This window comes from Myxocyprinus asiaticus, chromosome 27, assembly GCF_019703515.2.
Source record: "Myxocyprinus asiaticus isolate MX2 ecotype Aquarium Trade chromosome 27, UBuf_Myxa_2, whole genome shotgun sequence".
NCBI lineage: Eukaryota > Metazoa > Chordata > Actinopteri > Cypriniformes > Catostomidae > Myxocyprinus > Myxocyprinus asiaticus.
In genome coordinates, this window is record NC_059370.1 from 8,246,068 (window position 1) to 8,272,913 (window position 26,846).

General features: G+C 37.6%; 2 protein-coding genes across 2 annotated transcripts in view; both read left to right on the forward strand.

The window, feature by feature from the left end:
- Positions 1 to 9,467, forward strand: part of LOC127418026 (trafficking protein particle complex subunit 11-like) — a 47,063-nt gene extending 37,596 nt beyond the window's left edge. The window contains exons 29-30 of the mRNA XM_051658341.1: positions 2,245 to 2,412; positions 7,955 to 9,467. Of these exons, the coding sequence (XP_051514301.1) occupies positions 2,245 to 2,412; positions 7,955 to 7,996 (210 nt within the window). The 3' untranslated portion in view covers positions 7,997 to 9,467. The remainder of the gene's footprint in view (positions 1 to 2,244; positions 2,413 to 7,954) is intronic.
- Positions 9,468 to 16,298: 6,831 nt separating this feature from the next.
- Positions 16,299 to 26,846, forward strand: part of LOC127418028 (storkhead-box protein 2-like) — a 121,264-nt gene continuing 110,716 nt past the window's right edge. Inside the window, exon 1 of the mRNA XM_051658342.1 lies at positions 16,299 to 17,131. Within this exon, the coding sequence (XP_051514302.1) occupies positions 16,804 to 17,131 (328 nt within the window). The 5' untranslated portion in view covers positions 16,299 to 16,803. The remainder of the gene's footprint in view (positions 17,132 to 26,846) is intronic.

A 26,846-nucleotide genomic window follows, 5' to 3' on the forward strand; every position in this document is an offset into this window, starting at 1 on the left:
TTGACAAATTAATTATGGATATTCTGATTCCAATGCTACAGTAATATTCACTGTAAGAAGAAGAGGAATACTACTAATAATAATAATAAATCAATAGCGGGCCTGGGTAGCTCAGCGAGTATTGATGCTGACTACTACTCCTGGAGTCACAAGTTCGAATCCAGGGTGTGCTGAGTGACTCCAGCCAGGTCTCCTAAGCAACCAAATTGGCCCGATTGCTAGGGAGGGTAGAGTCACATGGGGTAACCTCCTCGTGGTTGCGATTAGTGGTTCTCGCTCTCAATGGGGCACGTGGTAAATTGTGCGTGAATCACGGAGAGTAGCATGAGCCTCCACATGCTGTGAGTCTCTGCGGTGTCATGCACAGCGAGCCACGTGATTAGATGCACGGATTGACGTTCTCAGAATCGTAGGCAACTGAGCCTTGTCCTCCGACACCCAGATTGAGGTGAATAACCGCGCCACCATGAGGAGCTACTAAGTAGTGGGAATTGGGCATTCCACATTGGGAGAAAAGGGGATAAATAAATAAATAAAAATCAATAGTCATTGTATTATTTTTAAGCAATATCTCACACATCTGTGATGCTCTGTTGTGCAGCACTTTATTTGACAATAAATAACTCCAATGTTGTATTTCGGATTGTGCTGTGAGGTTCTGAATAAAAGCACTTCATTTGATAAAAATAATGCAATGTTATATTGAAAATTAATTTAGTTAAGTAATAATTATTCAGTTTATTTAGACACCATTTTGATGATAAAATGTAATTATCATTAATATAATTTATGAATGAGTTATCTGTTGAATACAGAATACAGAAAAAATAAAATAAAAATCAAATAAAAGGTTTTTGGGAAAAAAATTGTGACAGCTACAAATGACTTTTTTGATGATGTCCTTTGAGTAACAGTTGCTGAAACATATTATACATGCTGTCCTCAAATCATCAGTCTCACAGTATTGAGTATCGGCAAGTATTGAATAAGAAATACTGGTACTCATTGTCCAAAAAATGGTATCAGGACATCCCTGGAATGAATACTAAACTAAATCAGTTAAACCTTTGTTTTTCTCTTTTTGTCAATGAATACATTTTTATTTGTTGAAAACAGGAAAAATAACCAGATGATCCAGTGAAAATTCTAACAAACTAAATGGAATCAAGCGCTTATCATGTTTAAAGGAATAGTTCACCCAAAAATGAAAATTCTCATCATTTACTCACCCTCATGCCATCTCATATGTGTATAACCTTCTTTCTTCAGAAGAACACAAACGAAGATTTATAGAAGAATATTTCAGCTCTGTAGTTCCATACAATGCAATTAGATGGTGACCAGAACTCTAAAAAGCACATAAACGCAGCATAAAAGTAATCTATATGATACCAGTGGTTTAATCCATGTCTTCAGAAGTGATATAAGTGTGGGTGAGAAACAGATCAATATTTAAGTCCTTTTTTACAATAATCTCCACTTTCACATTCTTCTTTTGTTTTTGGCAATTCACATTCTTCGTCCAAATCGCCACCTACTGGGCAGGGAGGAGAATTGATAGTAAAATGAACTTAAATATTGATCTGTTTCTCACACACACCTATCACATTACTTCTGAAGACATGGATTAAACCACTGGAATCATTTTGATTGCTTTTATGGTTCCTTTTTGTGCTTTTTGGAGCTTCAAAGTTCTGGCCACCATTCACTTGTATTGTATGGACCAACAGAGCTGAAATATTCTTCTATACATTTACATTTGTGTTCTGCAGACGAAAGAAAGTCATACACATCTGGGATGGCATGAGAGGGAGTAAATGATGTATTTTCATTTTGGGGTGAACTAGTCCTTTAAATAAAAAGAATGCTCATTTTTAGTTTGAATTTTAAAACATGATGCTGAACATTTAAGTCATATTTTTTATTATTATTTATTTGTTATTTTTGCTGTTGTGCTCATGGGAACATGAGTTCGAGTCTGGCTTAGGTCATACATCAATCCAGCTTCCCCTCTTTCTCCCCCATATTCCTGTCAGTCCTACCTTGTCCTATCTAATAAAAAAGGCAAAAAGACAATAAAAATGGCCTCATTGCAAAATATATAACTGTTTGATAGGCTTACTTTTACTTTGGACATATTTTTAAGGACCTTTAATTATTTGTGTAATTTTTTTAAATCCCTTTCCATAAACATTAGTATATCATGATATATTTATCCGTATTAATATCTATTTCTGTGTGTAGGTGCGAATGAGGATCTTGCCAGGTGCGGAGCAGGAGATGTTGTATAACTTCTATCCTCTGATGGCGGGATATCAGCTTATCCCTCAACTAAACATCAACCTGCTGCGCTTTCCAAACATCTCAACTCAACTACTGCGCCGCTTCCTGCCTTCACGCATCTTTGTCAAGGTCATTATTTAGAAAAAGCTCTTAACAATTTATGCATCATATGAATCTTTATTATCAGTCACCCCTCTAGTATTTAAAGGGATAGTTCATCCAAAAATGAAAATTCTCTCATCATTTACTCCCCGTCGTCCCAGATGTGTTAGACTTTCTTCTGCTGAAAACAAATGAAGATTTTTAGAAGAATATCTCAGCACTGTAGATTCATACAATGCAAGTGAATGGTGACCAGACATTTGAAGGTCCAAAAAGGACATAAAGGCAGCATAAAAGTGGTTATATCAATGTCTTCAGAAGTGATATGATAGGTGTGGGTGAGAAACAGATACATTTTTAAGTAATTCTTTTTCTATAAATCTCCACCTTTGACCAGTAGGTGGCGATATGCATGAGTAATATGTATCACCAAAAAACAAAAGAAGAAAAACATGGAAGTGAAAGTGGAGATTTATAGTAAAAAAATAACTTAAATATTAATGTGTTTTTCACCCACACCTTTCATATCGTGAGTTATGGAGTCATATGTATTACTTTTATGCTGTCTATGTCCATTTTTGGAGCTTCAAAGTTCTGTTCACCATTCACTTACATATGGACCTACAGATCTGAGATATTTTTCTAAAAATCTTCATTTGTGTTCTGCAGAAGACAGATAGACATACACATCTGGGATGGCATGAGGGTGAGTAAATAATGAAAGAATTTTCATTTTTGGGTGAACTATCCCTTGAGTTTAGTGGCAGTGAAGCAGAATAAAGTCATTTTGAAATCCTTTGAATGATTTAAAAGCATAGTTCACCCAAAAATTTAAATCATTATTTCTCGTCCTCATGTCATTCCACATCCGTGTGCTGTTGTTTGTTTCTGTGGAACACAAAAATTACAAAAATATTCCCTCAGGGGCCTGGGTAGCTCAACGAGTAAAGACACTGACTACCACCCCTGGAGTCGTGCGTACGATTCCAAAAGGCTAGCAACCAAAGCGGATTTGGAGTGCGTCTGGGAGAAGCTGGAAGATTTGGAGAACTGTAACCGACAAAATAATGTCCGAATTGTTGGAATTCCTGAGGGAGCAGAAGGTCAGAATATGGTGGAATTCCTGGACGGGTTCTTTCCGAGTCTGCTCGACATAACAGGCAATAAGCTGGAAATTGAGCGAGCGCACAGAGTTCCGGCTCAGCGATCCGCTGAGGGAGACAGGCCCTGATCAGTTCTGGCCAAATTTCTGAGATCATCCGATAAAGATCTCGGTGTTACGTGAGGCGAGGAGTAAAGGTAGGCTTTCTTGAAAGAACCAAAGCATTTTCTTGTTCTCAGACTTTGCGAATTCAACAAGAGAGAAACGTGATCGATTCAAGGAATGCAAGAAACTCTTACATCAACGGAAGGACGCATTTGCACTGATGTTCCCAGCCAAATTGAGAATAGATACTAAGGATGGCCACAAAATATTTACATGTCCCCAGCAAGCCATGTCCTTCATAAAGTCAATGGACTGAGTAAATTATTTTGTGGTTCTCACGTTGCAGCCAAGTGAGCCTGACTCACTGAACATTCACTTGACCATCCAAGGAAACTGGGTGCCTTTTTTGTTTCTTTTTGTGCTGGTTCCGCCTAGCGGCTGGAGTATGTTTTGTGGAATAACACTCCTTCGGGACAGTGTTATGGATGAATCTGCATGTTCTTTGTGCTTATGCCTCCTATTGGCTATAGTTTGTTTTGAGGAGTATTTATTGCAGGACATTGGAATGATTGGGCCATTTGTTGCATTCATGTAGCAGTCGAATGGGCTGGCTCACTGAACATTCGTTTGACTGCCCGAGGAGACTGAACAGCTTTTTTTTTTTTTTTTTTTTTTGTGCTGGATCCGCTAGTGGCTGGAGTTTGTTTTGTGGAGGAACACACCTTCGGAACAGTTATGTGGATGAATCTACACGTGCTGTGTGTTTATTCCACCTGTTGGCTGGAGTTTGTTTTATAGATTATCTTCTGTTGTGTAATTCTGGCTCTCAAAATTTGTATAGAAACACTGGACTTGAGCAATCCAATGGCAAAGTTGTCGTGGGGGTTCTCGTAGGTGTACATGGACTGTTTGAGTTTAGAGGGATGGACGTGCATGGGGTTAATGTGCACGTTTTTCTTTTTTCTGATTGTTTGGTTCAGGGGGAAGTTTGGGGTCTGATTGTTGCCCTAATGTTGGAATGTGGTCTTTATAATTTTATTTTTGACACAATCTATTTTTTCTAATATGTCAAAATGTCAAATGTTAATATGAGTGTAATATCTCTCTCCACGTGGAATGTGAATGTGTTGGGGCACACCCATAAAAAGAAGGTTATTTCTTTTTTTAAACGTAAGAAATATGATATAGTGTTTCTTCAAGAAACGCATCTTTCCCCGCAGGAAGCTGAAAAATTTGGGAAGATATGGGGTGGACATGTTTTCTTTAGTGCTGGCTCAAGTAAGAGCAGGGAAGTCATTACACTAAGTAAGCATCTACAATTTAAATGTCTCAAACAGATTAATGATAAATTAGGAAGAGTCATTATTGTTTTAGCAGAAATTCAGGGGCAAAGGCTGATTTTGGCTTATGTTTACGCACCTAACGCTGATGATCAGGGCTTTTTTATAGATCTTGAAGGGATGTTGCAAGCTGCTGGCACCCCTCATGATATAATATTGGGAGGTGACTTTAATCTGTTGATGGACTCAGTCCTTGATCATAGTGAAGCAAAAGTGTGTAAGCCCCCTAGTGCAACATTGACGCTTCAAAGGATGTGTTAAAATCTTGGTCTTTCAGATATTTGGAGACTTTTGAACCCATCTGGTAGGGACTATAAATTTTTTTTCATCAGTCCATAAGATTTATTCTAGAATAGATTTTTTTTTTTTTTATATATCCAAGTCCCTCATTTCATCTGTTGTTGATTGCTCATTTGGAAACATTTTAGTCTCAGATCATGCCCTGGTGAGTTTAGAGGTGTTGCCACATACGGAGAAAAATCAATCATATAGTTGCCGCTTTAATGTATCCCTTCTGCAAAATCCTGAATTCCAACAAATGTTAAAGGCTGAAATCAATGTTTATATGGAGACCAACTGGTCCTCGGTATCCTCTGTGGGCGTGGCTTGTTAGGCACTTAAGGCGGTTCTTTGGGGTCGGATCATACAGTATGCCTCATTCACCAAAAAATCCAAAGCACGAGAACTTTTAATAGGGAATATTAAAGATGCCGAGGCAGAGTTGAAGCGCCGAATGTCGTCTCATGGCCTCAGATAATTGACCCGACTGAAATACAGATATAATACTATTTTGTCGCAGAAGGTGGAGTTTTGGCTATTCAAGGCTAGACAGTCATACTTTGAGTCGGGAGACAAGGCAGGGAAGCTTTTGGCTAGATATATTAAGCAGAGAGAGTCTTTTTCTACTATTCCCTCAGTGAAATCTGCTGGTGGTGAAATATTTACCTTGGCCATTGATATTAATAATGCTTTTAAAGAATTCTGTCTTGATCTTTATAGTTCCACGTCTTCATATACTGATGAAGGTATTACAAATTTGCTATCAAATTTGTCTGAGTTAATTTTGACCCCTTAATAAAAAGATTTTCGATGTGGACAGGTGGGCTTCATTACATTTATCTATGATTGGGAAGGTTAATGTTATTAAAATAAATTGTGTTCCAAAATTCAACTACCTGCTACAGTCTCTCCCATAGATGTCCCCCTTTCTTATTTCAAGCAATTTGATAGCATAGTGAAGTGCTTCATTTGTAATGGTAAACATCCCAGATTATATTTCAGTAAAGTGCATAGGCCGATTGACAAACGTGGGCTAGGCCTACACAAGATTTTGTTTTATTATTATGCATTCAGTCTGAGACATTTGGCTCATTGGTCACTTCCACCTAAGAGAGCCCCTCCCTGGTTTTGTATTGAACAGGAATTTCTTGCCCCTATTTCTCCATTGCAAAGCCTTTCTATCAAACTAACCGGTGAAGTTAAGTTACACCCCGTTATCTCGCATTTACACTCGGTATGGACAAAAGTGTCCAGAGTGTTTAATTCAGACATTTATTTAAATATTGCCTCGAGCTTATGGCTGAACCCAAAATTATGTATTGATAAGTCCCCTTTCTGCTGGTCAGAGTGGATTGTGAGGGAGGTTAATACACTCGGTGACCTATATGAGAGTGGAGTGTTGAGATCCTTGGAAAAATTTGTTCAACATTATGGGATCCCCAGATCTCAGTTCTTTATGTATTTACAGCTTCGTCACCTGCTCTGTACTATTTTTGGGAGTAGCACACACCCCCCTTAAGCGGCAGATACTCTGGGAGTGGTGATTACTGCTTTTCAGTGTATCAGTGTATTACTCCCTGTTAATTCAGAGTCTGGGGGATGGAGCTTTAACTTCTATCAAGAGATTATGGGAGAAAGATTTAAACTTGGTATTGGAGGAGGGAGTCTGGGCTAGGATTCTAAAAAACATCAAGTCTGTATCTAGAGATGCAAGGGTGCGCCTTATGCAATTCAAGATTTTACATCGATTCTATTCTATTCCCCTCTAGATTGTATAGGCTTGGTCTTAAAGACACACCCACCTGCTGGCGATGCCAATCAGAAGATAGAGATACAACCCATGTTTTTTGGGGGGGAGTTAAGATCCAAGAATTTTGGTTGAAGGTTCAGAATTTTGTGTGTGATGTTGGGCACTTGGGTTTCGTTTTGCTCCAGACTCTGTATTTTAGGCGATGGGGCAGTCATCAAAATAGGGGATAAACACATACAAAATTGGGTTCTGACCAGTGTTATGACAGGCAGACAGATTGTTTTAAGGGGATCGAAGTCAGCTGGAGCACCCTCATTTCGGGAGTGGTGCGCGGAGATGGGGTGGGTGGCAGCTTTCGAGGAAGTGCTATGTAGAAGGCTGGGGATCTGGGATTCATTTGATGGGAAATGGGGCAGTTATTTGGCGTTTTTGGGGGACTCTTGGCGAGGGGCTTTGGAGAGAGAGGCATAGTTTTAGATGTGTATGATTATTGTATTCTTTGTTTGTGTGTGTGTGTGTGTGTGTGTGTGTGTGCACTTATGTGTGACCATGGGGATGTTCATTGGGGGACGGGGTGGGGTTGGTGAGTGGGGAGGGGTAGTAGAGGGAGTTCAATGTTGATTCAATGTATATTTGTTTTGTTTTTCTTTGACAATTATATGAATCAATAAAAAAAATTTAATGGGGGGGGGGGGGAGATTCCCTCTGTGTTCACAGAAAAAAACAACACCATACAAGTTTGTAATGACATAAATAATAATGACATTTTTGGATGAAACATTCCTTTAAAACATTTGAACACTAACTGGACGAATTTGTTAAAATATATCTGCTTATTGTCTTTTGCCAGAACAAACACATTGATTGAGAAAAGATCAATTGAGATTTCTGACTTGTAAATGATAAACTAAATAGGTAACAAAATAATAAAGGTCTTGCTGAAATTTTCAGAAGTGTAAATGTCGCTGTCTTGTGTCTGTTTTGATTTCTCAGCCCCAGGGCAGAAATGGAGACACTTCCATAGAAGCGGCATGAGGAAGAGACGAGCTCATCCCCGAACTCGGAGAGTTGAAGGCTGAACATTCCTCTCAGAACTTGTTTACAACTTAATGATTTGAACTTATAAATTATAAGGAATTTGATCTTAATTATTGTGTGAGTGGTTTAAATTGTTGTTTGCCAGTTTGTTGTGCAAAGCTAAAATAATGCCTGCATAAGATTTTTTTTTTTTTATCAAGTTTCAGATTTCATCAACAATTGTGCTGTCTAACCTCTAAACTATTCATGATAATGACCTTGTTACTAAGCATGCTAAATAATCTTAAAGGTAATTAAACAGACATGGCACCTGTTGTCATGTAGCCATTGAAATTATTTCACCTTTTGTTTGTCATGAAACTGTTACTTGTTGTGAATTATCAATGTGTGTCCCTCAAGAGCTGCTCTGTGATTGGTCAACATACTGTACCATAGTATATTTTGAACAGACTGTGTTCTGTAAACGGAAGGCTGTTGCACCTGGTTATACTGTTTATATCAATTGTTTATATTTTAAAAAGGGGTACAACTGACAGTGAGGGAGAGGTTATGGGTCTTTCTGATTACCATTTACAGGATTGCAGTTTATTATAATTAGTAAGAAAGCATCATCCAGGGCACCTCTCTGTGGGAAACACTGCATGGATGGGTGGGGGACATCAACCAGGCGATGTTCATGTCCAAAAACTGATCAGTGTCTTTTTGCAGGTCTTGATCTGGTCCTCCCTAGTTCATTTATTTTCAGAAAGCAGTAATACCATGATGAAGGTACATGTGTATGTAATGCCCTTATGACTCCTGCAGGGGGCAAACACTTAACATTATATTCCTACAGAGAATGGTAGCAAACACTTTTTTTATTTTATTTTATTTTTTTTTTTTAATCGTCAGGTGGCGTTAGACACGTTTTTTTTTTCTCTACAGGACAAAGTGAGGAAAATCTCCTGTTAAAGGTGCACTTAGTAATTTTCTCCCTCATTAAAAAAGATTTACTCCTAAAGAAATTAACTGTAATTTTGAAACATGTATAATATCATGAGCACTCATGAGATGAGGACTCTAGTCATATCAGTAACCTTATAAAAGCTGGGTCAGGGTCCCCCTCATGGGGGCTGCCATTTTAGAATCACATGACCAGTCGAACACTACTTGCTTAATCAACTGCTCTTTTATTGGACATTTGTATTGACAGTGTTTTTGATCATGTATAGGAAACTAAAATTTTGAGCAGTAGAAAATGCAGTAAAATCATTACTAGAGGACATTAGAGTTTGAGAATTATAGACGTGATCTAAAAGGAAATGTACTCAAAAATGAAAATTCTGATAATGTTGTTCTTGAACCAGTTTACTATACTTTCTTCTGTAAAACAAAAATGGGATATTTAGTAGAATTCCAAGATGCTCTTTTAATATGTAGGCTTCCTGCTATCACACGTAGGAGGTAAGAAATAAACAGACAAACCTGCTGGGTGTTGAGTTCCTACTTTTGTCCTAGGTGGTAATTCCCTTTGTTCTCATGTTTTCTTTTCTGGCTCACAGACTTGGAAACAAAACAGGCTGTAGGAGTTTGTGGCTACTTCATAATTCAGATTGACACAACACTCTTTGGCTTCCATAAAACCTTACCGTGTGTTAGTGACAGAGAAGGCAGTAGCTATCTGAGAAATGTCAAACACAAGAACACACAAGCTGCATCCAAAAAACTGTAGAATACATCATGTATTTAGATCACGGGACAATGACAACATTCCTGGGTGAAGTCTTGGATTGTACTGTATTCATACTTTTCACCAGCATGCTTAAAGAGCATTTTTTTCACCTAATTTAATGGCTGAAAGTACATTCTTTGTCAAAAGCAGTAAAAACTGTGACAGTATGAAAATTGGGGCGCAGTCATGGTCTTCTCTTAGTTTATGTCTAAATTGCTGTTAAACTCCTTTTATCAGATTTAGGTAGCCTAAGATCATTTCATTACTGTAATGTAGAAAAATGCAAAAAATAATATAAAATATCATTTTCACAACGGTAATGTGTGGAAATGCAAAACATTTAATTTTCATTACTGTAATGTGAAATAATTCTAAAAAAATAATTGTCATTTATCTAATGTGAAAAATGCTAAAAACCCTCACTTATTACCGTAATGTAGAAAGAAATTTATATATATATATATATATATATATATCTCTACACACACACATATATATAACCGTAAAATGTAAAACATTTAATTCTCATTACTGCAATTTAAAAAAGCAAAACAAAATCTCATCCTGATTACTGTAGTGGAAATTAAAACAACAACAACAAAAAACGAAATACTTTACTGTAGAAAAATGCACACAAAAAAAACTCATTCAATGTTAATGTGAAAAACAAATTCAAAAATCTAATTCTCATTACTGTAATGTGAAAAAGCAAAAATAAAAAAATCATATTCTTATTTCCGTAATGTGGAAAATTGCAAAAAAAATTATAACAGTAAAATGCAAAACATTTAATCATCATTACTGTAATGTGAAAAAATCCAAAAGAAAAAAAATCTCATCATTACCGTAATGTGGAAAAATGCAAAACATTTCATTCTCATTACAGTGCTGTGGGAAAAGAAATAAAAAAAAAAGAAAAGAAAAAAAAAAAAATATATATATATATATATATATATATATATATATATATATATATTCTTTAATGTAATGTGAAAAAGCCAAAAAATCATTCCCATTACTATGTAAAATAATAATAATAATAATAATAATAATAAAAATTAAAACAAATTGCAGAAGAATCATTCATATCATTCTCATTACCGCAATGTGAAAAAATGCCAAAAACATTGTCCTCATTACTGTGAAAAAGGCAAAAAATCTCATTCTCATTATTGTAATATAAAAAAATAAAAAGCAAGAAAAGAATCTCTGTCTTATAACTCTAAAGTGAAAAATATATTTTTAAAATTATTTAAAAAACAATTATGCACGTTTATGCATCATGGTTGTTTTGGTTGTACCTATTAAAGATGTTTGTACTGCCTTTAATTGAATTTAATTTGCTTTATTACAGTATTTTTTAACTGTACGTAAATATGAGAATCTAATGATAATCATCATTGATAATGTCATAACACAAAAAAATCTTAATAGTCCTAAAATAGGCTTAATTGTTTTCTATGTAAAACATCATAATTTTTTTTCCTGATTTTAGAGTGAAATGTGACCTGTGATATTTACCCGTCATCTGTTTATTTATTTATTTATTAATTAATATAACAAGAAATACAAACAAGGAACAGGTCTGTGTTCTGATTTTGGATTATGATTATGTCCTGATAATAACTGCCTCTGAAACAAAAGACAACTGTTGTGAAGTCCACAAGCAGGTTTAACATCCTCCTGTAGGTTAGCAACATACTCACAGTCCTCATACTAAAGCATTACATTACACAGCACCTGTGGCAATAATGAAACAGGAGAAGCAAATAGCAGAGCAGAGACATGTTTACATGCCTGAGCCTGAGCAAACCAGAACAAAACCCTCAAACTGACATCCTCACCTCCTCTTGCTGTAATGGATATCTTGTGTTAGTAACATAAGGTGCTTCGCCCCGCCCTAGATGCTGTAATTGCATTGAAAAAAATGTAAGGACCATCTGACACCACCCGCAGAGATGTATGTTTGTTGTATTCTTCACAATGGCACAGAATCTAATTCTGTGAACCTGTTGCTGAGCTAAGGGTCACACTCATTGGTATTTGATGCATTTATATTGTCTATTTCAGCAGTGTTTTCTTTTACAAGTACTCTACCTGCACGTGTGGTGTACATGACATGTAATGTATTGTGTATTGTATGTTGTATGCAGTGCAGTATTGTACAGTATGTCACTATTGTTCTGTATTGTACGGTGGTCCAGGTGTGCACAACACAACAAAATTAGCAATGCACATAAAAGCTGAAAATACAACGAAATTAAGCCACAACACAACAAAATGATCAGACAAGAAAAGGCTTCATTTCGTTGTTTTGTGGCTTAATATTTTTATTTGTGTGTGTGCGCTGTGGCTAAATTCCATCATGTTGTGGCTTCATTTTGTTGTGATATAGATTAAAATGGTTGCACTGTAGCTTTTTCCATTGTGTTATGGTACAATTTCATTGTGTTGTGGTTTTTCTGATCTTGTGACAAAATGTTGTTGTGTTGTGGCTTTACTGTTGTGTTGTAGCTTCATTTTGTTGTGTTGTAGCTTTTCCATTGTGTTGCGCCTTTATTTTGTTGTGTTGTGGCACAGTTTTGTTGTGTTGTGGTTTTTGTGTTATCTTGTGACAAAATTTTGTTGTGATGTGGCTTTTCCATTGTGTTGTGGCTTAATTTTGTTGTGTTGTGGCTTCCCGTTGTGTTGTGGGGCAATTTTGTTGTGGGGCAATTTTGTTTCTTGTTATCTTGTGTCTCAGTATTGTTGTGTTGTGACTAAATTTTTTTGTGTTGTGGCTTCATTTTGTTGTGATGTGGATTTTCTGTTGTGGCTTCATTTTGTTATGTTATGGCTCAATTTCATTATGTTGTGGTTTTTCTGTTATCTTGTGACAACATTTTGTTGTGGTGTGGCTTTTTCATTGTGTTGTGGCTTTATTTTGTTGTGATGTGGCTTTTCTGTTGTGTTGTATCTTCATTTTGTTGTGATGTGGCTTTTCCGTTGTGTTGCGGCTTCATTTTGTTGTGATGTGGCTTTTCCGTTGTGTTGTATCTTCATTTTGTTGTGATGTGGCTTTTCCGTTGTGTTGTGGCTTCATTTTGTTGTGATGTGGCTTTTCCGTTGTGTTGTATCTTCATTTTGTTGTGATGTGGCTTTTCCGTTGTGTTGTGGCTTCATTTTGTTGTGATGTGGCTTTTCCGTTGTGTTGTATCTTCATTTTGTTGTGATGTGGCTTTTCCGTTGTGTTGCGGCTTCATTTTGTTGTGATGTGGCTTTTCCGTTGTGTTGTATCTTCATTTTGTTGTGATGTGGCTTTTCCGTTGTGTTGCGGCTTCATTTTGTTGTGATGTGGCTTTTCCGTTGTGTTGTGGCTTCATTTTGTTGTGTTGTGGCTTTTCCGTTGTGTTGTGGCTTCATTTTGTTGTGTTGTGGCTTTTCCGTTGTGTTGTGGCTTCATTTTGTTGTGTTGTGGCTTCATTTTGTTGTGATGTGGCTTCATTTTGTTGTGTTGTGGCTTCATTTTGTTGTGATGTGGCTTTTCTGTTGTGTTGTGGCTTCATTTTGTTGTGTTGTGGCTTTTCCGTTGTGTTGCAGCTTCATTTTGTTGTGGTGTGGCTTTTCTGTTGTGTTGTGGCTTCATTTTGTTGTGTTGTGGCTTTTCCGTTGTGTTGTGGCTTCATTTTGTTGTGTTGTGGCTTCATTTTGTTGTGATGTGGCTTTTTCGTTGTGTTGTGGCTTAATTTTTTTGTGTTGTGGCTTTTCCGTTGTGTTGTGGCTTCATTTTGTTGTGTTGTGGCTTTTCCGTTGTGTTGTGGCTTCATTTTGTTGTGTTGTGGCTTCATTTTGTTGTGATGTGGCTTTTCCGTTGTGTTGTGGCTTCATTTTGTTGTGTTGTGGCTTTTCCGTTGTGTTGTGGCTTCATTTTGTTGTGTTGTGGCTTTTCCGTTGTGTTGTGGCTTCATTTTGTTGTGTTGTGGCTTCATTTTGTTGTGATGTGGCTTTTCTGTTGTGTTGTGGCTTCATTTTGTTGTGTTGTGGCTTTTCCGTTGTGTTGCAGCTTCATTTTGTTGTGGTGTGGCTTTTCTGTTGTGTTGTGGCTTCATTTTGTTGTGTTGTGGCTTTTCTGTTGTGTTGTGGCTTCATTTTGTTGTGTTGTGGCTTCATTTTGTTGTGATGTGGCTTTTTCGTTGTGTTGTGGCTTAATTTTTTTGTGTTGTGGCTTTTCCGTTGTGTTGTGGCTTCATTTTGTTGTGTTGTGGCTTTTCCGTTGTGTTGTGGCTTCATTTTGTTGTGTTGTGGCTTCATTTTGTTGTGATGTGGCTTTTCCGTTGTGTTGTGGCTTCATTTGTTGTATTGTGGCTTTTCCGTTGTGTTGTGGCTTCATTTTGTTGTGTTGTGGCTTCATTTTGTTGTGATGTGGCTTTTCTGTTGTGTTGTGGCTTCATTTTGTTGTGATGTGACTTTTCTGTTGTGTTGTGGCTTCATTTTGTTGTGATGTGGCTTTTTCGTTGTGTTGTGGCTTTATTTTGTTGTGATGTGGCTTTTCTGTTGTGCTGTGGCTTCATTTTGTTGTGATGTGACTTTTCCGTTGTGTTGCGGCTTCATTTTGTTGTGATGTGGCTTTTTCATTGTGTTGTGGCTTCATTTGTGATGTGGCTTTTCCGTTGTGTTGTGGCTTCATTTTGTTGTGTTGTGGCTTTTCCATTGTGTTGTGGCTTCATTTTGTTGTGTTGTGGCTTTTCCGTTATGTTGTGACTTCATTTTGTTGTGTTGTGGCTTTTCCGTTGTGTTGTGGCTTCATTTTGTTGTGGTGTGGCTTTTCCGTTGTGTTGTGGCTTCATTTTGTTGTGTTGTGGCTTTTCCGTTGTGTTGTGGCTTCATTTTGTTGTGATGTGGCTTTTTCTTTGTGTTGTGGCTTCATTTTGTTGTGATGTGGCTTTTCCGTTGTGTTGTGGCTTCATTTTGTTGTGATGTGGCTTTTCCATTGTGTTGTGGCTTCATTTTGTTGTGTTGTGGCTTCATTTTGTTGTGATGTGGCTTTTCCGTTGTGTTGTGGCTTCATTTTGTTGTGATGTGGCTTTTCTGTTGTGTTGTGGCTTCATTTTGTTGTGATGTGGCTTTTCCGTTGTGTTGTGGCTTCATTTTGTTGTGTTGTGGCTTTTCTGTTGTGTTGTGGCTTCATTTTGTTGTGTTGTGGCTTCATTTTGTTGTGATGTGGCTTTTCCGTTGTGTTGTGGCTTCATTTTGTTGTGATGTGGCTTTTCTGTTGTGTTGTGGCTTCATTTTGTTGTGATGTGGCTTTTCCGTTGTGTTGTGGCTTCATTTTGTTGTGATGTGGCTTTTCTGTTGTGTTGTGGCTTCATTTTGTTGTGATGTGGCTTTTCTGTTGTGTTGTGGCTTCATTTTGTTGTGATGTGGCTTTTCTGTTGTGTTGTGGCTTCATTTTGTTGTGATGTGGCTTTTTCTTTGTGTTGTGGCTTCATTTTGTTGTGATGTGGCTTTTCTGTTGTGTTGTGGCTTCATTTTGTTGTGATGTGGCTTTTTCTTTGTGTTGTGGCTTCATTTTTTTGTGTTGTGGCTTTTCCGTTGTGTTGTGGCTTCATTTTGTTGTGATGTAGCTTTTCCATTGTGTTGTGGCTTCATTTTGTTGTGATGTGGCTTTTCTGTTGTGTTGTGGCTTCATTTTGTTGTGTTGTGGCTTCATTTTGTTGTGATGTGGCTTTTCCGTTGTGTTGTGGCTTCATTTTGTTGTGATGTGGCTTTTCCGTTGTGTTGTGGCTTCATTTTGTTGTGATGTGGCTTTTCTGTTGTGTTGTGGCTTCATTTTGTTGTGATGTGGCTTTTCCGTTGTGTTGTGGCTTCATTTTGTTGTGATGTGGCTTTTCTGTTGTGTTGTGGCTTCATTTTGTTGTGATGTGGTTTTTCTGCTGTCTTGTGATTACATTTTGTTGTGTAGTGGCTTTCCTGTTGTGTTGTATCTTAACTCCATTGTGTTAGGGCTCAGATTTGTTGTGTTGTGGATTTTCTGTTATCTTGTGACAAAATGTTGTTGTGTTGTGGCTTTATTTTGTTGTGCTGTGGTTTATTTCCACTGTGTTTTCAGCTTTTATTTGTTTTATTTTGGTATGCTGTGTGCCCCTGGGCCACCATAGTCTTGGTCTGTATGTTGTGTAAATTGTTCTATATTGTGTGTGTATATTGTGCTGTATTGTATTTTGCATTTTGCATTGTATGCCATGTTGGATTGTTTAATATTTGGCGCAAATTCACTTGGCGTACCAAAAAAAGAAAAGTGAAAATACAGATAAATAAAAGATAATTAAAAAAAAATATGTCTTGTACTAGTTGAAATTCCACTTTTGATATCAAGAATTGGTAATTATTACTGATATCAAAAATCGGTATTTTCACTAATAATAATTGCATCGCTGATTGTAGGTAGCTATTATTCATATCCTGCACGTGATTAAATGTCCAAAGGGCAGTTTGAGTGACGAATTGTGCTTGCAGTAACTATCCTCCGCCTTTAGAGGGCGTCACTGTGTGAGCTGCGGGAGCTTCAAGGTAACAACCTGCTCATACACGGTAAATCACACAGGCATCGTCACGCACCGGCCTGCAGGGATACACCGCATCTCGACGAGATAAAACCCCCGCGAGAAATCTCAATCCTGCTTTCGGCCATAAACATCTCTTCCCCATTCTGCAGACATCTGAATCCTGGAATATCAAAAAATTATGTTTCACTGCATCCCGCATCCCTGGTGGAAGTGGATGACGTTATTTTCACGCCGCTCTCTCTGATCTCTGAAGGTGAGGAATGGATAATATGCGGCGGTTTCAGCGGAGAATAACATGAGCATTCCTCCATAACGCTAAAATGACATCGTGCACCCAGCCAGCCTTTTGTTTGGAATGATAATGATCTCATCCTGTACACATCACCATTATGTTCTTATACTATAATAATAATTGCATCACCTTGTGTAGGCAGGTCAAATGAACTAACGCGCAAAAGCGCTCTTTGTCTGGCTGCGGGTGCGCGTGTTCGGGAAGCGCACGCGCTCAATCAATCACATCAATCGCCTTATTTTCTTCGCGAGGATCGATGGAGCCGTTCCTGCAGATCGCGCCGCACTCGCTGGCCATCGTGCTGTCGCGCGTCGTGGCGAAGGACGCGCCCGGGGTGACGGAGAGCGAGGAGCCGCCGCACCATCACACCGGCTACGAGATATTCGCCGACTTCAAAAGCCTGAACATGAAATATTTCTGGAATAAGATGGTGGCCGATGCCATAGCCGAGACCTTTTTCCTGGGCTGGATCGATGAGCATGTGTTACTGATCCAGGGGAAGGAGGATCACCTGGAGGTGTTGAGGGAGGCATGGATGAGAAGGTCCCTCAAACCCCCGCAGGGCTTCGACATCAAATATCTCGGTAAGAACGATGTGTATGTTGCATATATATATATGTATATATATATGCTTAATGTAACTGGTTTATATATATATATATATATATATATATATATATATATATATATATATATATATATATATATTATTATTATTATTATTATTATTTATTTTTTGCATTCCGGCATGGTATGTCTTGCCATGTTTTCTGGACACGTTCCGTTGTAATTTGTATTCTTTGAAGCAGCTTGGAGTACCATGGTACATGAATATTGGAATCGTTAAAAACAGTGGTAGCCTATATATCAATGTACCACAAAATTATAGTTTTAGGACATAGTAAAACATTTTTTAATTATAATTTTTTTTTTGGGATATTAAGTTTTCTTTTAGGTATCTTGCTAGTGCCATGGATTTTGGAGATGTTATGTTGCATTCTTTTGCATTCTTTGAAGTATCTTGAAGTACCATGAAATATGAATATGTAGATATTCAGTATCATGAGTTATTATTAATATCATATTATTTTTGGACTTATTCCATGTCAATTTCATGTTGTTTTTTTTTTTGTTGTTTTTTTCCTAATTTGGAATGCCCAATTCCCAATGTGCTTTTAAGTCCTTGTGGTCGTGTAGTGATTCGCCTCAATCCGGGTGGCGGAGGACGAATCCCAGTTGCCTCCGCGTCTGAGACCGCCAACCCGCGGCTTGCGGTGGATGGCGTGAAGCCTCCACACGAGCTATGTCTCAACAACCTGCGTTATTCATCCACCGCGGCATCCACGCTCAACTCACCACGCACCCCACCGAGAACTAACCACATTATAGCGATCACGAGGAGGTTACCCCATGTGACTCTACCTTCCCTAGCAACCAGGCCAATTTGGTTGGTTAGGAAGCCTGGTTGGAGTCACTCAGCACGCCCTGCGATTTGAACTAGCGAACTTCAGGGGTGGTAGCCAGCGTATTTTACCACTGAGCTACCCAGGCCCCATGTTATTCTTTGAATTACCTTGCCCTATTGTTAGTTTTACTGAATCGTCCCTTTCGTATTACTCAACAGATGCATGTAATCAAGTAAACTTAATGTAACTGGTTTGTTTCAATGGAAAGAAGTGTCAGCTTTACTTAAACCATTTGTGTTGGGACAACATAAATATTTTTGTTGGCATAAACCACAGTGAGTTTACAGCATGCTTTATACGAGACTGGATGAAGAAATTAAATGTTGAAATTAAGTATTAGGCCTACTTTGTGTTTTTTGTTCAAGTTGAAAAGTGGAGACTTGCTAGTTTTTAATGTATGTTATGTTGATTTAGAAGAGTTTCTGTAATGTTGTAATTTTGGGGCTGTCAGTGTAGTAAAATGTGGAGCTTGAGGATAGGTTGAGGAAGACAAATACTTGATGCTTTTATATTGCTTTGTCCAATGAGCTACTTTTTTGCCACTCACAGTAAGTGGTAAGAACCAACAATGAAACTCATGCAGTGGCATAGCAACCATTGTAACTGTGGGGGGGGGGGGGACTCGGACCCCCACTTTTTGAGAAATAATAATTACATTTTAATACTATTATTTTGCTTAGTCGTAGTGCAAGGGAAATATTTTAGCCCTTTGCATTAAAACGAAGCATTTAAGACCAAGTAGAGGCCTCTGCAAGTTGGTTGCTTCCACAGTGGGCGGAACTAACACAAAAACGGTAATCCCATTGGTGAGCGCTCACATGTCACTGTCCGCGTTTGAGCTGTCAGTTTTCAGACATTTTCATAATCTATCTTCGTGGAAATTAACTACTGATTAATCATTAACGTTAATATCGCAAAACGCACGTGGAGGACTCCAAATAATGTGTGCGTGAAGCCTACTGTTTAAATATAATTTAAATTAATACCCTTAAGAAATGCAAGTATTGGCATTTTCCTCAGAATATTCTTAGTTCAATGTATTTAAATACATTAAGGCTATGTTTAGTTCGAATTTGTGAATTAATTACTGTTAATGAAATACTGTTAGTAGTAACTTCTGTCTTAAGATATAGCTATAATTTGTATACATATGAGTTCACTGAAACTTTACATTGTGGACCGTGGGATTTTTCGGATCTTTGGACTTTTTTTAAAATTAGAAATTAAGTCAAATCATAACACGCTGCAAAAACACAGTACATAACATAGGCTACCGCTTCTGTGCTGATAGTGTGTTGTCAGCTGAATGTACCTTCATGCTTTCCTGGCAATCACTGAACTTAATTGTAGGTTGGGATGAAACGAGGAGATCAACAGTGTTTGTTGTCAAGTTGTATTTTAACATACTATCACGGTGTGTACAGAAAACAATGTTAATTTATAGAGAAACGCTCCAACACTGTTTACATTGAGCTGCTTCCTCTCTAACCTTTGTGGCTGTGGCTTCTTCTGTGATTTGGAAAATAAGTAGCATGCAGAGCGCAAGCGCCCTCTAGCCTTGTTAACGTCTGCTGTCATGATTACTGTGCATTTGTCCTGAAATGAATGTAATCGATTATCAGTAAGCTTAATCGATCAAATTATTAATGAAAGTTAATTGATTTTCGATTAATCATTACCATCCCTACCGCATTTTGATTTAGCAAATCAGTTCGGGCAAAAGCAGACAACTTGTTTAATATTAACGAGCCCTACAGCATGCTAGCAGCGACAGACACTGAGCTGTTTACAATCTGCAATCTACCTGAGATACGTCGTGAGCAAAAAGAGAAGTCATCTTTGACTATTGTAAATTAATGTTGTTAAACAAATGAAAACATTTAAAAAAATAAATAATTTTTAGCAAGTTTTCAAACTCGTACGTCTTTGTTGTTAGTTTCACAGAAACACTTAATGACCAATAATGTCTCATGCATAACCACCAGCCAAAAGATCAGTGACCAAATCAACAGTGTAGACAGACCAGGCCTGTCGCGATTATTATATAATCGTCTGATCTGTGATTATTGTGCTTTTCAAATTCCAGTCACATTTTTTAATGCCCATTAAGAGTATGTTAAGAGAATATACTGTATAAATGCCACGAATGGCGCGTTTGTGTCATTCAGTTGAGCTCCGAGTGTCACTGAGCCGCACTGCAGACGTCAACCGGAGCAGCTCCTGTGCGGAAGAGTGCGTGAAATGCATCTCAAACGCTCTGATGCTCGCACTGTCAGCAGAGGTTCCCTCCAAACTCCCGCAAAAATATAAACGAACAAATATAAACTTTGATAGTGAACACAAAGCGCTCTGACTTCACTTTAAACAATCATGTAATGGCAAATATTCCTGGTCATAGTGGGTTTATACACGCAGTGTTAATGTCATGCTGTGACAGAAAAAGAGATGCGCTTCCTCTTTCTGTGGAGTGATAAAGTGATGAAACGAAATCTCAAAAGTTTTGCTTCATGAGAAATAAGGGCTTGTGAGTTTAATCAAAGAGCAAAGTAACGTGTGAAAGTGAAGAAATTGGGAGAGAAATATTTTACTGTTGCATGATATAATATAAAATAAAATGATCTAATATAAATATAAAAAATATATAATTTAAAAAATATATAATATAAAATGAGTTTCAAAAACAACAGTGTAAATGTAAAACTGACCAAAACTAAAGTTGACCAAAAAGAGAGACATACTGTTAAGAATTTAGAAATATTTTGATATTTAAAACATTATTTTTTATGTCATAAGATTTTAAAGCCTTAAAAAGAAATCATATATCCCTATTTTATAATTTGATTTATATATTTGAATTTAAATATGTAAAAATGACTTCTTAAGATGTGAAGCACACATGCACCTCAAGAAATATGACAATTAATATAACAATTAACCGTAAAGCCCTAAAAGAGACAATTAATCATCATAATGGCAATTATTTGTTTGATAATTAATCGTAATACAGTTTTTATAATTGTGACAGCCCTATTTGACACTAACATTAAAGCAGTGTTTTAGGCCTAAGAAACAGTATAATTATATTTATTAACAGTATATTTTCTATCATAAAAAAAAGATTGATTGATGTTTCTTAAAAGTTCAGTTTTTATGCTTTCAAATATCATCACATATTCTTAAACAAATCACATATTCTAAAACTTTTTAGATCGTTCTTACGGCGCTGGATTCATACCAATACTTTTATCATCTCAACACGAACTGTTGCTAGCCAGTTGGTAGATGAAAGAATAAATTAAATTTATGTAAGTTCAACGCTTATCAAGTTTTGTCCAATTTACTTTAATTTCTTTAGTTAGTATAACTGAACAATGAGGTGTTGGAACAAATTAACACTGTTGTGTGGAACCACTTCAATAGAGTACATGTAAATCACCATGTAAAATCCATGGTATATGAATATGGCGATCTGTTTGTATATACTTAATATTGTATATCCCAAAGTATCCTGCAAAACATGGAAATACTGTACAGTATCTGAGAATTTTCAGTTTGTAATTTCCAGGCCTGCAAGGAGTCATGGATAAGTCATGGAAATTTCAAATAAATATATATATATATACACACACACACACACACACACACACTACCGTTCAAAAGTTTGGGGTCACTTGCCTGAAATGTTTCTCATGATCTTAAAAATCTTTTGATCTGAAGGTGTATGCTTAAATGTTTGAAATTAGTTTTGTAGACAAAAATATAATTGTGCCACCCTATTAATTTAATTACAAAACTAAAATTTTATTAAAAAAAAAAAAGTTTTTGAAATTGATGACTTGGACCGAATAATTAAGAAAAGCAAAGATTCCTCAAGAAGTTGGTTGAGAAAATGTCGAGTATGTTTCTGCAAAATCTAGGCAAAGTGTGGGCACTTTGAAGATGTTAAAATATAACACAGTTTTGATTTATTTTGGATTTTTTTAGTCACAACATAATTCCCATGTTTCCATTTCTGTTATTCCATAGTTTTAATGACTTTACTATTATTCTAAAATGTGAAAAAAATAAAGAATAAGTGACCCTAAACTTTTGAACAGTAGTGTGTGTATATACTCTATGTATAATATGTATTATTGTGATGTGTGTGTGTGTGTGTGTGTAATATATATATATATATATATATATATATATATATATATATATATATATACACACACACACACATATACAAATTATATATAAATGGGGTAAGACGCCCCCCTTAAGAACAATGTTCATTTATTACCAGGAGATCAGCAGTTACAGAATTACTCAAACCAACCCGTCTGGCACCAACAAACTTCCATGTGATTATCTAACCAGCCAATCGTGTGGCAGCAGTGTAATGTGTAAAATCATGCAGATACGGGTCAGGAGCTTCAGTTAATGTTCACATCAACCATCAGAATGGGGAAAAAATTTGATCTCAGTGATTTGTACTGTGGCATGATTGTTGGTGCCAGATGGGCTGGTTTGAGTATTTCTGTAACTGCTGATCACCTGTGATTTTAACACACAACAGTCTCTAGAATTTACTCTGAATGGTGCCAAAAACAAAAAACACCCAGTGAGCGGCAGTTCTGTGAATGGAAACACCTTGTTTTTTTTTTGTTTTTTTTTTTGTTATTAACAATTTTTATTGATCCATGCAGGAAATCAAATAGACAGAAAATGCAGAATCAAACCACATGGAATCACAACTTTTCGCCCTGAACATTAACCCCCCCACCCGACACAAACGAGCACCCCAGTGGTCAAAAGCCAACTCACAGACACAAATATAGACAATAAAACAGCAGAAAATGTTTAGAAACATAAAAAACAAAACAAAAAAAAAACACTAGTCTCTCTCCACTGCCCCTCCCCGAGAGCCTTGCAAAAAGCCTAAATAGCTGCCCCATTTCCTGATGTACAAATCCAGGTTGCCTAGCATTCTACATGCCATCTCCTCAAATGCTGCTACCCTGCCCCTCTTGGTAGACCACTCATGAAATGAGGGCGCATCAGTTGACTTCCATCCCCTGAGAATTACCTGTCTGCCAATCATCACGCTGGTTAGGACCCAGCTTTTTATATATTTATCATCTATATTCAGGACCGCCCCATCACCCAAAATACACAGTCTGTGGCAAAACGAAAATTGAGTGTCCACTACATCACATACAAAGCTCTGAACCCTCAACCAAAACTCCTGGATCCCAACACATCCCCAAAAAACATGGGTTGTGTCCCCGTCTTCTGATTGGCATCGCCAGCAGGTGGGAGTGTCTTTAAGGCCAAGCCTGTACAATCTAGAGGGGTCCAATAAAATTGATGCAAAATCTTAAATTGCATCATACACACCCTTGCATCTCTAGATGCAGACTTGACGTTTTTTAGGATCCTAGCCCACACCTCCTCCCCCAATGTCAAGTTTAGGTCTTTCACCCATAATCTTTTGAGAATTCAAAGTTCCGTCCCCCAGACTCTGAATTAGCAGGGAGTAATACACTGATGCCTCATGACCCTTCCCAGAAGCAGCAATCACCACTCCCAGAGTATCCGCCGCTTTAGGGGGGTGCATGCCACTACCAAAAACAGTGCAGAGTAGGTGGCGAAGCTGTAAATACTTATAAAAATGAGATCTGGAAATGCCAAAATGTTGAACCAAATTTTCAAAAGTTCTCAGTACTACACCCTCATATAGGTCACCAAGTGCATTAACCCCCCTCACAATGCAATCTGACCAACAGAAAGGGTACTTATTAATACATAGTTTAGGGTTCAGCCATATGCTCGAGGCTACTTTTAAATAAATATCCGAATTAAACACTCTGGACACTTTTGTCTATATCGAGTGCAAATGCAAAATAACGGAGTGCGACTTAACCTCTCTGGCTAGTTTGATCGAAAGGATTTGCAGTGGCGAGATAGGGGCAAGAACTTCTTTTTCAGTACAAAACCAGGGAGGAGCTCTCTCAGGTGGAAGTGACCAATGAGCCAAATGTCTAAGACCAAATGCATAATAATAAAACAAAATCTTGGGTAGGCCTAACCCACCATTGTCAATCGGCCAATGCAACTTATTGAAATTTAACCTGGGACGCTTACCATTCCAAATAAAGGACTTCGCTATGCTATCAAATTGCTTGAAATAAGAGCAGGGGACATCTACAGGGAGAGACTATAGCAGGTAGTTGAGTTTTGGAATACAATTCATTTTAATAACATTAACATTAACCTTCCCAGTCATCGATAAATGTAATGAAGCCCACCTGTCCACATCATTTGAAAACCTCTTTATTAAGGGATCAAAATTAACTCTGACTAAATCAGAAAAATTTGCTGGGAATAAAATTCCCAAATACTTAATTCCCTGTTTGGTCCACTGGAAGGCGCCCGTCTGAAAAGCCGTTACTGGACAGTACGCTGTCAGAGCCAAAGCTTCGGATTTAGACCAATTTACATTGTATCCTGAGAACTTGGAAAAGGAATTAAAAATTCTGTGGAGGCAAGGCATAGATCTAGTAGGGTCGGAGACGAATAATAAAATATCATCTGCGTAAAGCAGAAACTTATGCGCCACACCGCAATCACCCCTGGAAAATCCTCCTCCTTTCTTATCGTGGCTGCTAATGGTTTCAGGGTAAGACAGTACAATAACGGGGAAAGAGGGCAACCCTGCCGGGTGCCCCTATCCAGAGTAAAAAAATCGGAAATTAATCCATTTGTTTGTACCGCCACTACAGTTTGTACCTTTATACAGTCTTTATACCTTTATCCCATTCTACCATATCAAACGCCTTTTCGGTGTCAAATGAGATGGCAGCGACCGGAGTCTGATCATTCGCTACTGACCACATGATATTGATGAGACGCCTAATGTTATCAGAAGAGCTACGGCCCAGAATGAACCCCACCTGATCTATATTTATAAGAGATGTCATAACTTAATCGATTAGCCAGAATTTTTGACAATTTTTACGTCTAACTGGATCAAGGAAATTGGATGGTAACTTTTACACTCGCTTGGATCTTTATCCTTTTTAAGAATCAGACTGATCTGGGCTTGTGTCATGGTTGGCGGAAGCTTTCCATTCTTTAATGATTCCGTATAAACTTCTAACAAAATTGGAGCCAGTTCTGTAGCATAAGATTTGAAAAACTCAGCTGCAAAGCCATCAGCCTTGCCTGTAGGCAGGGCCTTAATTACCTCATCAAGCTCCTCCAAGTTTATCTCAGAACCAAGAGAACTCCTTTGCTCAGTCGTCAGTTTAGGAAGATCTAATGGTTCCACAAAGTTCCTAATATCCTCATCAGTAGACGAAGATGTGGAACTATAAAGATCAAAGTAGAATTCTTTAAAAGCATTATTAATATCAATGGCTGCGGAAAATATTTCACCACCAGCAGATTTCACTGAGGGAATGGTAGATAAAGACTCTCTCTGCTTTATATATCTAGCCAAAAGTTTTCCTGCTTTGTCCCCCGACTCCAAAGTATGACTGTCTTGCCCTGAATAAGCAAAACTCCACTTTCCATGACAAAATAGTATTATATCTATATTTCAATCGGGTAAATTCTCGGAGGACATCAGATTACATACAGCGCTTTAGCTCTGCCTTGGCACCTTTAATATTTCCTTCCAACTCCACAAGTTCTTGTGCTTTGGATTTTTTGGTGAATGAGGCATACTGTATGATTCATCCCCTAAGAACCACCTTAAGTGCCTCCCAAGCCACGCCCACAGAGGATACTGAGGACCAGTTGGTCTCCATATAGACAATGATTTCAGCCTTTAGCATTTGTTGGAAATCAGGATTTTGCAAAAGGGACACATTAAGGTGCCAACTATATGATTTCTTTTTCTCTATATGTAGCAACACCTCTAAACTCACCAGGGCATGATCCGAGACTAAAATGTTTCCAATTGAGCAATCAACAACAGATGAAATGAGGGATTTGGATATAAAAAAAAATCTATTCTAGAATAAATCTTATGGACTGATGAAAAAAATGTATAGTCCCTACGAGATGGGTTCAAAAGTCTCCAAATATCTGTAAGACCAAGATTTTTACACATCCTGTGAAGCGTCAATGTTGCTCTAGGGGGCTTACACACTTTTGCTTCTCTATGATCAAGGACTGAGTCCATCAAAAGATTAAAGTCTCCTCCCAAAATTATATCATGAGGGGTGCCAGCGGCTTGCAACATCCCTTCAAGTTCTATAAAAAAGCCCTGATCATCAGCGTTAGATGCGTGAATATTGACCAAAATCAGCTTTTGCCCCTGAATTTCAGTGAAAAGAATAATGACTCTCCCTAATTTATCTTTAGTCTGTTTGAGACGTTTGAATTTTAGATATTTATTAATCAATATAATGACTCCCCTGCTCTTACTTGAGCCAGCACTAAAGAAAACATGTCCACCCCATATCTTCCCACATTTTTCAGCTTCCTGAGGAGAAAGATGTGTTTCTTGAAGAAACACTATCATATTTCTTACGCTTAAGAAAAGTAATAACCTTGCTTCTTTTTATGGGGTGCCCCAACCCATTCACATTCCATGTGGAGAGAGATAGTACACTCATATTAACATTTGACATTTTGATATAGTAGAAAAAATAAATTGTCAAAAACAAAATTATACAGACCACATTCCCCATTACTGCAACAATCAAACCCCGAACTTATCCCCGAACAAAACAAACAGAAAAAAGAAAAAACGTGTGCATTAACCCCGCACACCACAGTGCCAATCGGCAACAATCCCTCTAAACTCAAAAGGTCCATGAATGCCCACAAGTCCCCACGA